This window comes from Hyaena hyaena, unplaced genomic scaffold, assembly GCF_003009895.1.
Source record: "Hyaena hyaena isolate Hyena2069 unplaced genomic scaffold, ASM300989v1 scaffold_78, whole genome shotgun sequence".
Classification (NCBI taxonomy): Eukaryota; Metazoa; Chordata; class Mammalia; order Carnivora; family Hyaenidae; genus Hyaena; species Hyaena hyaena.
In genome coordinates, this window is record NW_024080710.1 from 3,181,802 (window position 1) to 3,198,810 (window position 17,009).

The 17,009-nt window shown below is 55.0% G+C and overlaps 2 protein-coding genes across 2 annotated transcripts; both read right to left on the reverse strand.

Annotated features, from left to right (window-relative positions):
- Positions 1–1,635: 1,635 nt before the first annotated feature.
- Positions 1,636–4,759, reverse strand: FAM25A (family with sequence similarity 25 member A). Its single transcript, XM_039233727.1, has 3 exons — positions 4,652–4,759; positions 2,736–2,798; positions 1,636–1,808 (listed from the first exon to the last, which is right to left on the reverse strand). The coding sequence occupies exons 1-3, from the start codon at positions 4,722–4,724 to the stop codon at positions 1,675–1,677; spliced, it is 270 nt and encodes an 89-aa protein (XP_039089658.1). The 5' UTR covers positions 4,725–4,759; the 3' UTR covers positions 1,636–1,674.
- A 7,848-nt stretch (positions 4,760–12,607) lies between these two features.
- On the reverse strand, positions 12,608–14,883 carry ADIRF (adipogenesis regulatory factor). Its single transcript, XM_039233768.1, has 3 exons — positions 14,740–14,883; positions 12,980–13,042; positions 12,608–12,791 (listed from the first exon to the last, which is right to left on the reverse strand). Exons 1-3 carry the CDS (start codon positions 14,798–14,800, stop codon positions 12,688–12,690), a joined length of 228 nt encoding a protein of 75 aa, XP_039089699.1. The 5' UTR covers positions 14,801–14,883; the 3' UTR covers positions 12,608–12,687.
- Between the last annotated feature and the right edge of the window lie 2,126 nt (positions 14,884–17,009).

Here is a 17,009-nt window from a genome sequence, read left to right on the forward strand (position 1 = left end):
AACTCTATATTATGCATCACACCTAATAAGCAGGGCAAAACTTGCCACCAAGTGATTTCTTAAAAAATTTTTTAATGTTTATTTTAGAGAGAGACAGAGTATGAGTTGGGAAGGGGCAGAGAAAGAGAGGGAGACACAGAATCTGAAGCAGTATCCAGGCTGTGAGCAGTCAGCACAGAGCCCGACAACAGGCTCGAACTCACAGACTGAGAGAGATCACGACCTGAAGCCAAAGTTGGATGCTTAACCGACTGAGCCACCCAGGCACCCCAGCCATCCAAGTGATTTCTAACCAGCATGCTAGGCTCTTTCCAACTCTAACTATTACATACAGGGGAACCTGTGTGTTCCCCCTCTAGGCGTCTATGCACCTGTGCACTCCTGAACACTAAGGTCTGGTAAGAGACCAAAAGCAAAAGTCCAAAGGCAGTGCCAGCTTACTCTGCCTCCCACAGTGCTTTCATTGTGTGGAGCTGGGGTTTAGCCTGGAGGAATTAAAAAGTCTTCAGGAGGGGCGCCTGGGTGGCTTAGTCGGTTAAGCGTCCGACTTTCGCTCAGGTCATGATCTCGCGGTTCGTGGGTTCGAGCCCCGCGTCGGGCTCTGTGCTGACTGCCAGCTCAGAGCCTGGAGCCTGTTTCAGTCTGTGACTCCCTCTCTCTCTGACCCTCCCCTGCTCACGCTGTCTCTCTCTCTCTCCTAGAAATAAATAAAAAAAACGTAAAAAAAATAAAAAGTCTTCAGGAACCAAACCAAGATATAAAATCCAATCTAGCTGACCAGTGGCAGGACATCGGATACTCCTGGGCTGTTCAGAGACTTGTAAAGCCAATTCTCAAAGAAAGCCAGAAATGTGGCGAGCAAGTGATGTACTCCTTAAAACACCTTTTCTTATTTCTGCTAAGAACAAGTTAACTTCCAGCAAGACAAATAAGCGATGCCTTTTCTTTACAAATCATTTCCTTATTTAAATCGCAAATGTGAAGCTAAATGCTGCTTACACACATTTAACCTATATGGTGCTGACCACTCACGGCGGGAAGAAGGCCAGGTCAGCGTTCCTGGTCCCCGCCACCAATCAGGACTGACAAGTCTCCGGGGAGCGATCCAAACAGTGGCTTCACCAGCCAATAAACGGAGGACTCAGTTACTACTTGACCTGATTCAGTGACCGTCTGTCCAGCAGAAATACGTCTCCAGTGTCTCTTTCAGAACGTGAAGCATCTCAAAATGTCTGAGCCTGCCCAGCTAAACTCTCAGTCAGGTTAGTCTATTGTCTTCCCTGTGTCCTGTAAGAACATTGCAAGGAAAACCCAAAGAACGTGTGAGCTGGATTCTGTTCCTCCCTTGGGATATCCTGGAAACGCCGGGTGTCTGGAAGCTAAATATAGTGTCTGGGGAAACAGTCCTTTAAAAACTGTAGCACAGACCCTAACAATTCTTCAAGAGCTCCCTGCTGATGTGGGAAATCCCAGTATGACAGCAGCACAGCTGATCAGTCATGGGGACCTACTGCCTCCCCCCGCAGAAGGTGCATATGCTAGCCCCCTGCCCCTGCAGACAACTCGGGACATACACAGTGTTGTCGTCCAAACAGGAATAAACCCAGGGTTCAGTGTACACATTTCACAGCTTTTTATTGAGATTCAGGAAGAGTCCCCTGGAGGCAGGCGTGCTCACTGTCCCAGCTTGCCCAGGCCTTCCGCTGCATGGGTGACGGCGTTCGTGACTGTGTTGGTCACCGTCTCAGTGACATCCTTCACCGCTTTGTCCCCTGCCTCTTGGGCCTTCTTTAAGGCTTCAGCAATGGCTGTCAGGAAGAAAGAGGAATAAAACGTCCGGTGAGCAAAGTAAACGTTTCCAGCTGGTGGGGCCAGGGTCAGCTGGAGTGGCCTGTGGGGACGCGGCGGTCTTACTGGACTGTGCCCTAGTTCTGCTGGATTCTGCCCCGATGGGACAGAGCGGGGCTCCTGGAGGAATGCATTCAAATGTGGTTTTGTTTCCCTCCACAACTCGCGTTTCTCCGGTTCTGAGTGAGGCAGCATTTGTACCTCCCAAGGGCATACTGCCTACTTGTACCTCTCTGTCAGCTGCCTGCTTCTCCCTTCTGTCATTTTTATATTGGTCCATCATTTCTATTTACAAATGTTTTTCCTCCCTTTGTGGTCTGTCTTCTGGCTTGGCTAATCACATTTTTTTATTATGGAAAATTTGGAAGTTTTATATTGCCAGATCTACCTAATATTTCCTTTATGGCTATCAGGCTTTTTGTCATAGTTAAAAAGATCCTCTCCTCTCCCAGATTTTCCCAATCTACCACCTTCCCTCCTGACAATTTAACCATTTCATATATCTAATGCTTAAGGCCCGGATCCATCTGGAACCTACCATGTTGTAAGGAATGAAGTATTTAGTTACACTACAGCATGCACACATAAACATTTATGCAAATTTATATTTAAATACGTAGACAATTTCCTGTCTGAAGTGTTTCGTCGGAGCCTGCTGCCACAGAGTCTTTTGTGACCCCATCTCCTTCACATCCCACAGAAAGGACTGTCTGGATGGATCTTGCTTTAGCAAAGTGCGGTCTGTGGCCGCTGGTGAGCGTAGATAATTGTATACCAACTGAAAGGATGCAACATCAAGGTCAGGGTTTGACCCGGTTAGACAAAGAAGAACGGGCTGCTCCCAGCCTCTAACTTCCGTCCTTCCCAGGCCCCAGCCTCAGCCGTACCTTTCTCTCCAGCCTCCTTGGCGTGTTCCACCACCTCCTTCACCACCTCCTCGACAGCATGAACTAAAAAGATGAGAAGCCCGGTGAGCGCGGTGCAAGCCAGCTTCTCCTCAAGGTGGAGCCAAGGACATTTGGATGTCCCGGATGCCGCCCCAGGAGGGACGAGGCAGCTCACGAGAAGGCACCCCCATCTGGCTTAATTCAGAGACTCCAGTGGGCCCGGCTACCAAGACACAAGCCAAGGCAGTCAGACAAGAGCACAGGGCCCTCCATGCTCCGTGGCCTGGCAAGGCCTGGAATGCAGACGAGCAGGCCCTCATGCCAGCAGGGGACCCGAGGCCAAGGTGGGGCCTGTCTCCCAGGTCACCGCACCTCAGGTGAACTGCACTGGGGATGCCAGATCTTAAAGTCCCCTCCCCCAGAACAATTCCTCCAACACGAGGGATCTCTGCAACCACCTCGGAGTTGGCTAAAGTTTGCATAGCAGTTGCTGGAACTGGAAGATTTGGGAGTCAGAAGACCTGGTTCTGATTGCACCTCCATGCTGCACAGCTTGGTTCCCTTAGCTATGGAATGGGGCTGATACCGAACTCAGGGCCAGCGAGAGACACAAGAGAGCGGTCCGCCCCAGCTGCAGAGCTAACCTACAAAATACAAACGTGTTTGCGGCCATGTAGAAGGACGACAGCCAACTCGGACACTGGCTGGTTTTCATAAAATGTCTGCCAGGACTAGTCTCCCGCACAGAGTAGCTGGTGTCTGCATTCCAGAAAGGGCTTGAGGGCGCCTGGCTGGCTCAGTCGGAAAACCATGTGACTCTTGATCTCACGGTCATGAGTTCGAGCCCCACACTGGGTGTAGAGAGTACTTAAAAATAAAGTCTTGGGGCGCCTGGGTGGCTCAGTCGGTTGAGCATCTGACTTCGGCTCAGGTCACAATCCCACGTTTTATGAGTTTGAGCCCTGTGTCGGGCTCTGTTCTGACGGCTAGCTCAGAGCCTGGAGCCTGTTTCACATTCTGTATCTCCCTCTCTCTCTGACCCTCCCCTGCTCATGCTGTTTCTCTCTCAGAAATAAATAAAACATTAAAAAAAATTTTTTTTAATTTAAAAAAATAAAGTCTTTAGAGGCGACTGGGTGGCTCAGTCGGTTAAGCATTCGACTCTTGATTTTGGCTCAGGCTCATAAGTTCAAGCCCTATGTCGGGCTCTGTGCTGGCAGTGCAGAGCCTGCTTGGGATTCTCTCTCTCCCTCTCTCTCTCTCTGCCCCTCCCCTGCACCCACTCTTTCTCTCAAAATAAATAAACATTTCAAATTTTAAAATAAATAAATAAAATACAATCTTCATTTAATAAAGGGTTTCCGGGGACTTTGAAGAAATTGAAAATGTCCTTTGTACAAACCCAGGGAGCTGACTTTGAATAGAATCAGACTTGGTGGTTTCTTAGTGAAGAAATCTTTGAAACTTTAAAGTGATGCTAAAAATAAAAACCCATTTTCTTTTTCCTGTATAGGATATTCAAAACAGGCAGCTTTGATACAGAAGGGCTCCCAGGTTTCCAGAAGGGAGGATTCTAGCCACCCGAGGCTCACCAGTATCTGGGCTCCCCTTTTGCCCCTAGGGACCTCCTCTGAGTTTGTCCCTCCTGCCTCACAGACCCCAGAAATGGGTCCAACCAAGGGAGGCCTGTTTGGGGCAGTGGATGGACCCCTCATGACTCCACCCAAGCTGCTCTCCTCGGCTTCCACACCCCTCACTTCCTTTCTGTCCTTGTGCGGCTGATGGGCCAGGTTTCCTCAAGGGGCCAAGGCCCACCCCAATCTGCTGGGATCAGCTTCCAACAGGCCCCATCAAGTCTGTCCCCACCCCCAGCTTAAGGAGAAGGGCCCAAGTGGAAAGGAGCCTCAGGTCCTTACCAGCTCCCTCGGTGGCCTTCTCGGTGCGGTGGGCCAGGCCCTCAGCAGCAAGCTTCCCCAGGCCTCCCAGCATCGTGCGGTAGGTGACAGGTGGTAACCAAGCAGGACACTGTGGCCTGGACCGGCGTGCTTTTATAGATGCCTCTGCTGCCTCGCTGGGCTCCGAGGCAGGAGCCCCCGCCCCAGCCAAGTAGGAGGTCAGGCGGTGAGTCAGCGCTGGCGACGGCACGAAGACGAAGCTGGGTGGGGCTGCCCCAGTGCTCTGACTGCAGCCCTGCCCCTCTGGCAGTATGAGACCCTGACACCCGTACTCTGGGACCCTCTGAGGGGCAGGGACAGGAGCAGGGCTGGGGCTGGACAGAGAAGTCAGTTCTGGGACGTGTCTCTCCCCAACCCAGGAGGCCTGAGTGCCCTGGGAGATGACAGGCTCTGGGGGGCAGCTGCCCTGCCAGGCCCCCTGGACTTCGAGCTCCCCAGAGCCTGGGCGCTGCTGTGAATCCAGACAAGGCCCAGGATTTCTAGGCTGTCCCGGTCAGGGGCTTGGGGGTCTGTGGGCCTGAGGACCCAGATGGTCCCTCGGGCCAGAAACACGAGTGGAGTGGGTGCCACTGACCTCCCCATTCCCAAGGACCTCAGCTCTGCAGTGTCTCTGCAGCTTTCATTGGAAATTTGAGGGGGGAGGTGCTCATGGTGGTACCTTGCCCAAGGCTGAGAAGGACCTAGCATTAACTGGAACCCCAGTCATCCCTGGCTTGCAGTCAGCTGCCTCTCACTCACAGGAGCGCCTGAGTCCATGCACAGCCCCACTCAGGGGCAGACGGCACAGGAGAGAGCCTAGCACCCCTGCACCTCGGGGGCTGGCTTCTCCAAGAGGCTCAGTGAGGCAGGCAGTGTCCCCCAGGAGGTCCTAGAGAAATAGATGGAGGACCCCACCAACACTAAGGGAGGTACATCCGGCCCTGGCCAGAATTCCCAGAAGGCCACTCTACTGGCCCCTGATGCATCACATGCTTAAGGGACCAGGCTGCCTCCCTAGTTATTCAGGATGAAGAGTGATGCCTCAAGCCACATGCCACATGCTGCTCCCCTTAGTCATCAGCCCAAACTTGAGCCTCAGTTTCCTCATCTATAAAATGGGGACAGCCATGCCTTCCTGGCCACGTCACTGATAGTCAGTGGGATCATGTGTGCAAGGTCTCAGTAAACTTCTGTTCCCTCCCCTTGTCACTGATTGTGCTAGAGAGGGGCTGTTCGGGAGTGAGCCCTGACCGACCAGTAGTGGGGGCAGAGGGCCAGGGACTATGACCCCAGTGGCCAGGAGTCATGGAAGAAGGCCTCCCAAGTCCCTGCTCATGCCATCCAGGCCAGGGGCAGGAGTCTGAGCTTGCCTCCCACCATGCCTATTCCCTGAGCCCATAGAGATGCCCAGGAGGGTGTGGTAACCCTAATTAGTGTTTACCCGACTCTGGGCCCTCACAGCCTGGGTCCTACAGGGCTGAGGCCCTCCCACATTCCTGATTGGTGTTAGGAGGCCCCAAGCTGTGGCTGGCCCCCATGGCTGGGGGTGGGGGTGGGCAGTGGGTGCTGTGGCAGCAGAAACTCTGGGTCACAGGGCCACAGCACCGCACACGCCATCCTCCACTGGCAGGAGCGGTCAGGCATTAAACTGTATTTGAGAGAAAGAACACAGTAAGACAACTCTTGCCACTCTTACAGATGGCGGTGTGTGACCCTGTGGACTCAGAACGGGCTGTGAAATGAGGGCCTCTGGGGCTTAAGCAGGTCCAGAAGACTCCGTTCTCCCCTCCGCACAGGCTAATTCCAGAGTCTTCTGCTCAGGGCAGTGCTGCCAAAGGTGGGGGAGGGCCGACTTCCAGGACACGGTGGGAGTTGAGCTGAGAGACCCACAGGGATTTCCCTAGACCCAGCAAAGCTCTTTCCCTGTTTCCTCTGAGGCAGTGTGTGTCCCCCAGCCCCACAGGGTCACTCGCCATGCTTGTTCCCCTGACAGGATGGTGGTGTCACCCAGCATTTCTGGGACAGCTTCCAGACCGCAGAGACCCCTCCGCACCAGTCCCCATCCTGCGATACTCTTCTCCCTCTCCTGTGGAGCTCACTAGCCCCTCAGTAGGTCCTTGCTAGGGCCCGGCCCCTCGGCAGGGCTCCAGTCCCAGGGCTAGTCCAGAGCCCTGCCCAGTATAGCCTCTGGATATGCTTTTCTTCCTCTGTCGGACTACTGTGGCCCTTACCGCATCACCCTCCCTGCCCGTGAGCCCCTGCTCCTCTGTAATGTACCACCCTGGGAGGAGCACCCTGGCTCCAGTGACAACACATTGTGGTCCCAGATCTCCGAGCAAGGCTGGGTCCAGACAAAGACTCCAAATGCCCAGCAGGAGAAAAGCAAGGGGCCTGGAGAGGCCAAGTTGACCACGACCAGAATGGGGCCCCTGACCTTGGTGCTATGGCCCAGGTCCATCCCCTGTGGCCTTCCAGCTCCAGCTGTGACCAGCTTCCTGTTCTCTCAACCCAGCCTGTGGATCCCTGAGGGTAGTCTCCTTTCCAGCCAACAAAAAAACCCGGAGACAGCCCAAGACCCTCCTAACCAGGGATGAATCCAGAAGCGAGGGGGCTGGGCTCCAGAGACTCCGGCAGGGTGCATTACTGCCTGGATGAGGTTGAAGATGACTCAGGGGGGAAACATCCTGTCTTGGAAGAGGCCTGGCTTACACTGGGCCCCCGTAGAGCAGCCCTTGAACACAGGCACCTGCCGTGAGTCAGAAGGTCAAGTCCAGCCCCTGGGGCAGGACAGTCAGGCCTTCAGAGGAGCCAACGAATCTTCCAAGTGGATCTGTTCAACAGCCCAGTTTGGCAAAGGATCAAGCGGCTGCATCATCAAGTCACGAAGAGCCAACTTTTCAAATAACAATTTGCCAACTTGGCAATTACCAGTTCAGAAAAATAAAAATAAAAAAAGTTGAAGGAGTCAAATACTCAGGGCTGTCTTATGTCTAAAGCATGATGACTTCGAGTGTGATCTGAACTCTGGAAGTCACGAAGGTCAAGTGGTACAGTTGCCTCTCCTCCTTACGCTTTCTCCTCCTTCTGCTTCAGGGATTTGAGCTCATGGTATATACTGAGCCCACGCACCCTGCGCGTGCGGACCCCTCCCAGCCACAGGGAACCAAATCCAGACTCCCGCAGACGTCGTGTGACCCCTCGGCATGTCAACATCACACATCCATGGGTGTCAGTCAGGGTTCTGTTGGAAATCAGAGGGCACATCAAAGGGGTACCTAAGGAAGGGACTGTTCACAAAGCTGTGGGCAGACTTAAGAGAGGGTAAAGGATGGCAAGGTGCCCAGGGACCAGTCATAGTGACAGCTGTTACCGCCCTGGCCTAGAGGGGTAAGGGTAAGGAGTAAGGCCCATACAGACGCCGAGGAGAGCTGTGGCTTTAGGAGAAGGTCATCCGACGGGAGCAGCAGCAGAGGAACACGGCCACTGCCAAACCACGTCAAGAAAGGAGGGTGCACGGGGAACAAACGCCTCTCCTCTCCCTCTGTGACCTAGCCATGTGTCCCCCATCGGCTGAACCCAACTGGGGCCAAGGGTGAGGGAGCCTGGTGATGCAGTTCAGGAGGGCAGGTTCCCAGGGTGAGGGCAGGGAGGAGCAGGCAGAGAGCAGGTTCTCTGTAAACAGAATAGCAGCTGAGCCTGCCCGACTGCCGGGTCTGGAGGTAACAGGGCAGCAGCTTAACTCTAAATAGTCCCATTTCTCCTTCTTGAAACCATACGGAGGAGGAGGAGGAGGAGGAGGAGGAGGAGGAGGAGGAAGGCAGCCCACCACCGACACACACACATCAAATTTCTCTTCAGAGAAGCTAGGAGACTGGGAAACCGTGCAAATCCAGGATGAGGTGATACCACCAGAACCAATGTGGGCAACCAATGTTTTATTTATTTCTAGGAGAGAGAGAGAGAGAGAGAGGAGAGAGAGAGAGAGAGACAGCGTGAGCAGGGGAGGGTCAGAGAGAGAGGGAGTCACAGACTGAAACAGGCTCCAGGCTCTGAGCTGGCAGTCAGCACAGAGCCCGATGCGGGGCTCGAACCCACGAACCGTGAGATCATGACCTAAGCGAAAGTCGGACGCTTAACCGACTAAGCCACCCAGGCGCCCATGAAAAAATTTTTTAATAAAAGTAATCCAGTTTTCCTATGTTCCTCGGCCAGACTTCCCTAATGGAGGTTCACATCTCACACAACCACAATACAATGATCAGAAGCGGGGAATTAACATTAGCATATTTAGCTAAATTTAAATTTAGTCAATTTTAAATTGAAAAAAAATTAAAATTATTTAAATAATAATAATCAAGTTTTTATTTTAACTTTTAACATTTTTAAAATAGAAAATGCCAGGGCGCCTGGATGGCTCAGTTGGTTGAGTGTCTGACTTTGGCTCAAGTCATGATCTCATGGTTCCTGAGTTCAAGTCCCTCCTTGGACTCTGTGCTGACAGCTCAGAGCCTGAAGCCTGCTTCAGATTCTGTGTCTCCCTTTCTCTCTACCCCTCCCCCCTCTCAAAAATAAACATTAAAAAAAATTTAATGGCAAATGACAAACACAAAAATAGAACACAATGAGTCTTCATGGACACATTGCAATAACCCAAGGGCCTGGCTATAACAATTATGAGCTCAGATCCCAGAAGTCTTCCTAGTCCATCTATAAATATTTTATTCTTGAGGAGCCTTCTATTTTTTTTTTTTGTAATGTTTATTTTTTACTGAGAGAGAGGTAGAGTATAAGCAGGGGAGGGGCAGAGAGAGAGGGAAACACAGAATCAGAAGCAGGCACCAGGCTCTGAGCTGTCAGCACAGAGCTCAACACTGAACTCGAACTCATGAGCCATGAAATCATGACCCGAACCATGGTCAGAGTCTTAACTGACTGGGTCACCCAGGTGCCATGAGGAATCTTCTAGAAGACTAACTCCAGCCAACTAACAGATAGCAAAAAATATTTTAGCAACAGGAATGGCAGAGAGCTTGTAATGTTTTCAGTTTTAGATCTAAGACAAAACAAAGGTGTGGCTCAGGGTAGAGGAATGGAATGTAAATGCTTTCAAAAAGTAGAAACTAGAAATGAGACAAATAACAACCGAGAGAGAGAGAGAGAGAAGAGAGTTGAAAGTGGAAAATAGAAAGCTCTGCTCCTTGTCCCTTATATAATTTGTAATTCAACAGGAATCAGAGCTGAGAAGTCAAGTGGAACTGAAATGTAATGTTAGTGACCTTGTGTTTAGCTAGGTGAGGAAGTGGAGTCCAGAGAATCAGGAATCATTTGGAGGGAACTGCTCATGGAAGAACTGATCTTTGGATCCTTGACTGAGACCCAACGAGTGGCCACAGTCTGCTCCTCCTCAGTTCAACTAGCTTCATGCCTTCATGGAGAGAGGCCTGGGCTCCTATAGGTTCCCATGGGCTCCTCTGGTGCTGCATCCACTGTGTCTTAGACATGTAGCAACACCAAGTCCAACATGACCCTGCCCCCACCCCCACAGTTCACAATGTTGGGGAGAAGAGAGGCACAGAGAAAACAGGCATTTCCATGGGGCATGGGGTAGCAGGGGTGTGGAAGCGGCTGCACCAAAGAGATGGCATCCATGGTGAATCTGACAACATGCCAACTCATTGTTATCTGGTAGGAAAACCAAAGGAAGTCATGCCTGTGTTCCTGTAGCAGACGTTGCCAGGGCACGGACTCTGCACTGGGCCTACACTCATCAGTAGAGGGACCTGGCTGCAGCCCCACGAACAACCATCACAGAGAAGCACACTGCAAGGGTCTTGTTACAAAACCTAGTTCACAGCAGCTCAAACAATGAGGGAAACTGCGTCCTCTCGCTAGCATGGCAGGCTGCAGGACTGGTTAATTTAGGGACTGAATAAAGTAACTTGGGACCCAGGTTCTTTCTGTAGTTCTGCTCTGCCCTCAGCGGCAAGTTGGCTTTTCCTTAGGCTTGTTCCTCTTGTGGTTACACGTGGCTGGCACAGTTCTAAGCATCATTTCCAGCCACAAAAATGTCCAGTGGAAGAGGAGGGACTGTTTCTTCCTTTGTCTTTCTTTTTTTTGAGGATGGAGAATATTTCCTAGAAGCTCCCAGGCCCTCAGATGTGACCTCCCTTCTCCCTGGCCAGAGCTGGGCCCCATACCCATCCCTAAGGCAATCTCCTGGGGAGCACAGGAGGAAGAGGGATTGCTGGGCCCATTGGGATTTCTCTCTGAGTCACCAGGGGAAGGACTCACACCAGAAAATATGTGAGGGCTCTGTCACCCCAGCCTAGTGGGTCTCCCTCAAGCTGTGCCTACACCCGAGATGGTCTGTCCTCACGCTGGCATTCACTCCTGGAGGCAGGGGCCCCTGGAGATGCTGGAAGTGCCCCCACACTACCCAGATGTCTCTTCGAGGACCTTCTTTTCGGGCCAGAGGGAGCAGCCTTGGCCCATTTTGCAGATTAGGGGAGGCGTTCTTTCAGGTACAGTCAGCAACAAGGAAACAAAGATGGAACCTGGTTTGGCCCTGGGGGGAGGATGGGAGACGCTGATGGGGAGAGAGAGAAGACCTGTCGCCGCTCTGGGAGGGTTCTCAGATTGGAGAAGAGAAAGGTCGCTGGAGCAGAGCTGCACCCACAGGGAGACCAGGGCCTGGGTGGGGTGCCACAGGACGACACTGCTCCCTGCCGGCAGGCCGGCAGGCCGTGCGAGGCCTCCCATGAAGCCGCCTTTGAGTCAACGCGTGAAGGGAGGCTGCTCTTTCCCCTCGTATCTGCCCAGAATTGGGACGTGTAATCAATATCTTTGAATGGAAACGGCTTAGCTACGTACGTGCTCATCCTGAGAGTAAGATCCTCACGGGTGCAGGGAATAGCGTGTGCAGAGGCTCGGAGGTGGGGAAGGGGAAAGCGCGTCACCAGCCGCCATGTGGCAGGGGGTCCGGATGGAGGGGGCCGCCAGCGCCAGGCGCCAGGGCTGGGCCTTATCCTGTGGCAACGTTGAGTCACCCAGCAGCGGGGCGTACCGAGGCTGGTGTCGCGTGCGTGGACACGTGCTGGGGTGGGGGGAACTAAGTTTGCGGGAAGTCTGGTCCCTCTAGGGGCCCTGCGGCACGAAAGGGCCGGCCTCCATCCTGGAACAGAAAGTCCTGGCACGTCCGAACGGGCATGAGTACTCGCGGGAGGGGTCGCGGGCGCACGCACACTGCCCTGTCGCCCACTGCGCGCCCGCGGGCCCCCCACCCTGCGCCGCTGTTCCTCCCCCGGGGGCGTGTCGCGGGCGGGGCTACTCTCGGCTGCATCTGGGAAGCAACTCAAGTCCAGCCGGGGGTGCGGCTGCTCCCTGCGAGTCCCAGCCTTCTCGGTCCTGCCCGGTGACTCACCGCCGGGTGGGGCCGGCACACAAACACCCCGCGGGCGGGGACGGGGGTGCGGCGAGGGCTTTAAGTCTTGCTGCTGCGCTTCTGCGTCGTCCCCGAGAGCTCCAGTCACTTGATGTCCTCGCAGGCTCCCGGCCCTGGGATGCTCTGATGCTCGCAGCCTGCAGGCGCTGCTAGCGGGGAGAAGTTCCCGAAGCCTCAGCTCTTGGAGCCCCTGGAGCATCTAAGGACCGAGGATCCCCTCCTAAGAGGGGCGGGGTTCCTGGAGCTGAGGGAGCGATTTGGGAATGGGGACCGGGTGACTCCTGAACAGAGCGGGAGGCTCACATAACTTCAGATAAGGGAGCGTCTGGACTTGAGGTTGCGACCATGGGAAAAGAATTCTTGGACAGTCCGTCTGAGTTTCCGAATTTGGAATACCAGAACTCTGGATGTCGGGGCTGGGTTTCTACATGCGGTGCAGGGCGGGGTTGAGAGAGGGCTGGGCAGGGCATCTGGGGAGGCATGAAGTAGACAGGAGGTAGGAACATGTACTTTAATAAGGCAGCAGGCCCAGGGCCCGCCAAAGCCCAGGGGCTGGAGGGCAGTCACCCATGTCTCATTATATGAGGCCTAATTTTTTCCCGAAACCTGAGAAAGTCTCCGAGGCCTGGTTAGTAGTCTTGTCGATGGTTTCCTGGGTGGACTTGACCACCTGGTCCATGGCTGGGGAAGGAAAGGAGAAAGCCCGTGAGGGCCAGGCCCTGGGAACCACAGTCCTCTAGGGTTAGCCATCCCCAGGAAGCAATGTGGGCAGAGGGGCTTCAGAGGAGAGGGTGTGTCTGGGTGAGGGCTGAATAGGGTGGGGAGTGTGCTGGGGTTGCCCATCCCCCTGCCCACCAGCCCCACCAGACCTTTCTGCCCCGCTTCTGTGGCCTGATCCACCACTTGCTGAGCCGATGCTCCTGCCGCGGTCACTGGAACAGAGAGATGTGGCCCTTAGCTCCTACTGAGACACTGCTGACCTCAGGGGCCCCACCACTGCCACCCCATCTGTTCAGAGTAGTGTGTCCTATGGACCCAAGGGCCGAATGACACCAAGGTAAAGTCCTTTGACCAACCCATCCTGTGCTAGTGAGGCACAGGGGCCGTTTCCATGCCTCTGGGGTGTTGGTGTTTATTTGTAACTCTAAGCTCTTCCCCTCTGGCGTGCTTCTCTCCTCATTTTCCGGATTGCAGAGGCTGGAGCTGGCATCTGCGCTGTGGATGCTCCTGGCCATGGCCCAGGAAGAACCCTGTCCCTCTTTCACAATTTCTCCCCCAGAAGCCTGGCCCAGATGCCTGAATCCCCACCTCCAGTGCACGGGGGCCCGGGGTGGGGGTGGGGGGCAGCCTTGCAAGGCCCTGTCACCACCGCCACTCTCCTGTGCCTCTCCCTGGGAGGCACACAAGCAAAGATGCTAGTGCCTCTGTGGGGAGGGAACTGACGGCATTAGGAAATGAAGTCCAGAAAGGAGGTGACACTTCCAAGGTCAGGCCATCTCCCCTGGACCAGAGTTTGTACCTGTGGTGAACAGGGCTTCCAGGGGCTCAAGTGGGTCCCACCTGCTAGGTGAACAGACAGGTGGCTCCAGCCCCCATAGACCTGACTCATCCTTGCAGTTGAATGGGAAGGAACCTGCTTTTACTCAGACTCTAGGTCAGGGGGCTATTGGGGGAGTCAGGCAGGCCTGGGAGCTGTGGCCCACAGAGGCTCCTGTGGGTCCTTAGATGACAGAACCAGCCGGGGCCACAGAGAAGGAGCTTTTGCACCCAATTTGCAGATGGGGAAAGTGTGGCCCAGAAGAGTCTTGTAGACAGCTTCCTGGCGGCATTTTAGTTTCAGAGGAGAAACTGTGAGCATTCCCTGGGGCACTGGTGAAGGAGGGGGTTAGTGTGGGTGCTATCTGTTCATTGGGACATGTGCCAGACAGATTGGGAGCTGAAGTCCCAGGGGAGGCTGAGCTGGGACTGGAAGAGCCGCAGCTCGGCCCAGGGGTCTCCACACATCTCCCACCCCCCCCCCTGGCCCCCTCCAGCTGAGGAATCCCAGGTTCCAGGAGGAAAGAGCTGGAGGTGGAGAAACAGGGCTGGATACCTACCTTCTGGGATGAGGGTGGGAAGACCCTCTGGGTGAGGACTTAGAAGGAAATGATTATTTTTCGGGAGGACGGGAGAGGTACGGGGAACTCAAAGCAAAACCGGATCGTGGCGGGAGGAGCCCCTTCTGCCATCCCATCCGGCCCAGGGCGCCTCTGAGATCCCAGCGGGCAGAGATGGATCTCGGGGTGCGCAGGGTGCGGAGTGCGCTCTCTCCGTGGACCTTCACCCTCCCCTAAGGACCGAGGTGGGGCCCCTTGGGATAGGGGTGGGGCCGCTCCCCGCCCGCGCAGCGTCTTTATATTGGCTTCTGGCAATGCCCAAATCGCCCCCGAATTCCTTGGGCACCACTGTTTCCCCATCTCCTGAAGGCATCATCCCCTGGACTGGGCGGGGTGGGCGTCGTGCCCGATCTCTGCATCTCAAGGGAGGGCCCTCCCCACCCGGAGCCGCCCACCGACTTTCCGGATGCGTAACCCCGGGCTTCTGCCTCCGTGAGTCCCTGAAAGTGCCCCGGGTCGCGCGCTGTCCTTACCTGCTTCCTGGGCAGCCCCCTGCACTTGCTGCTTCAGGTCCTGCAAGCCCTTGCTGGCCATGGCTGCGGGGGGGTCTACGAGGTCGTCAAGGGTAGCTGCAGCGAAGTTGGATCCTGTTCACCTTGGCTGCGACCGAAGCTCCGGCTCTGGTTTTTAAGGCGCCCCAGGGCTGTCCCGCCCCGCGCGGGGCGGAGAAGAGGGGGCAAGGGGCGTTTCCCAGCAGACCAGCCCCGGGGACTGACCGGGCCCTGCTCCAGCCTCCACCCTACTGGGAGAACACATCCTGGCCTCAGGCAGGACGTTGTGGGAAGGTGTCCCCGGGGTCTGAAGAGGGGTGAGGGGCAGCAGGGGGTTTGGATCAGGGGTCCACAGAGGGACAGGAGTGGAAGGGGGGCTTACACACCTCCCACCTCCACATCGCCTGACCCCTTGTCCCTGACCCTGAGGATCCGGTGGGCGCTGGGTCAGCTCCAGATCAGAATCTGAAGGCTGGAATTGACATTAATAATAGCAGCTGCCTTTTATTGAGCATTTACCTTGTGCCAGGCACTGCCCTAAGGCTTTTCAGGCTCTTGTATAAAGTTTACAACAACTTCGTGAAATGAGTTCATGAACTCACAGGACAGGCACTCAAATCCACGTGGGTGGGCTGTAAACCCTCGGGCCCTGACAACCGCCAGGCCTGCTGTCCCCACACACTCAGCCTGGACACTCTGGAGTGGCCGTCTGTCCCGCCACCGTGGGGACCAGTCAGGCTCAGAACGGAGAGGGTCGAGTGACTTGCTCTCTTTGGCAAGCACCCCTGGGAGAGGAAACAGCCAGAAGTGGAGGGGGAACAATGGAAGGAGCTGCCGGTGCGCCCAGCCCAGGCAAGGAGATCGCAATCTTAGGTCACCAAAGCCCAACAAGTTAGGCAGGTGGCTCAGAGAGGGCAGGGACATAGCCCAGTCCACACAACGAAGAAGCGGGTGGCCAAGGCTTTCCCAGGATGGAGCGCACGTAGGACGTGGTGGCCGGGGGCGCTGGGAGACAGGTTAGAGACCTGGGCATCAGTGGGGAAGCCAGGGATCCCGAGGACAACAAAATGACCCAAGAGCCATGACCCCCTGGCACTCAAGTGTGCACATAGGGCCTCCACTCCATCCCGCCTTCTACCACTCCGGAGCCGGCCTGCGGAGCCTGGAGGCCTCCGCCGCACACCCTTTCTGCGGTGGGTGCGGGATCTGGACCCTCTTTAATGCCTGCCCTCTGATTCTTCCACTCTGGGCCTGTCTCTGCGCCTCTGTGGGAGTCTCCCTATTCTGGAGCTCTGGGGAAGCCTCACTTACCCAGGTCCACTCCGCTAGCGCTAGCATAGGCCAGGCCTCTGATAGTTGGGGAGGGCGGTGGAGGGGGGTTTGCTAAGGACACAGGGGGATAAACTGGGGAGCAGCAGCTGCCGTGTGGGATGTCTGGAGGCATGCCATGCACACAGTGAGAATGAATTAATGGAGATAAGGTCAACCCTGGGCAAGTAGAAGAGGCAGGCGCTGAGATCAGAAGGGGGGAGGGGGACACCAAGCCCTGAGAGCCGCTGCCACGCCCCGCTCTTCCTGGCCTTTAGCCGGGCCAAGCCCAGAGCACAAAGGCACTGCAGGAGGCAGACTGCTGCCAGGGGGACTCCCTAGAGACCAGCCTCGCCCCTGCCCTCCTGAATTCCCACCGGTAGCACTAGTCTCTTTGGCCAGAAGGGTTTTTTCCCTGCAGCAGTTAGCTCATCAATGGCTGTTAAAGCTATTCAATGCCGGTGCTGGTCCCAGTGGGCAAGAACAAGACAGGGTGGGGCGCCTGGGTGGCTCAGTTGGTTAAGTGTCTGACTTCAGCTCCGGTCTTGATCTCAGGGTTAGTGGGCTCTGTGCTGACAGCCAGCTTAGAGCCCGGAGCCTGTTTCAGATTCTGTGTCTCCCTCTCTCTCTGACCCTCCCCTGCTCACGCTGTCTCTCTCTCTCTCTCAGAAATAAATAAAAGCAATAAAAACATTTTTTTTTTTAAAGAACAAGACAGGGAGGCACAGCCTGGCCCAAGCAGGTGATAATAGAGACAGCCGGTGGCTCTAAAGCAGCAGGCACCACAGTCAGACCTCTTGGGTTCAAGTACCCCTTAGGGCAAGTCCATCTCTCTGAGCTTCAGTGTCCCCATCCTTGATGGGGAGGGGGACAGCTGTAACAGACTCTCCTCAAAGTGCTGTGGTGACGATTTAAATAAGCTGAAGGATGTCCAACACTGAGCC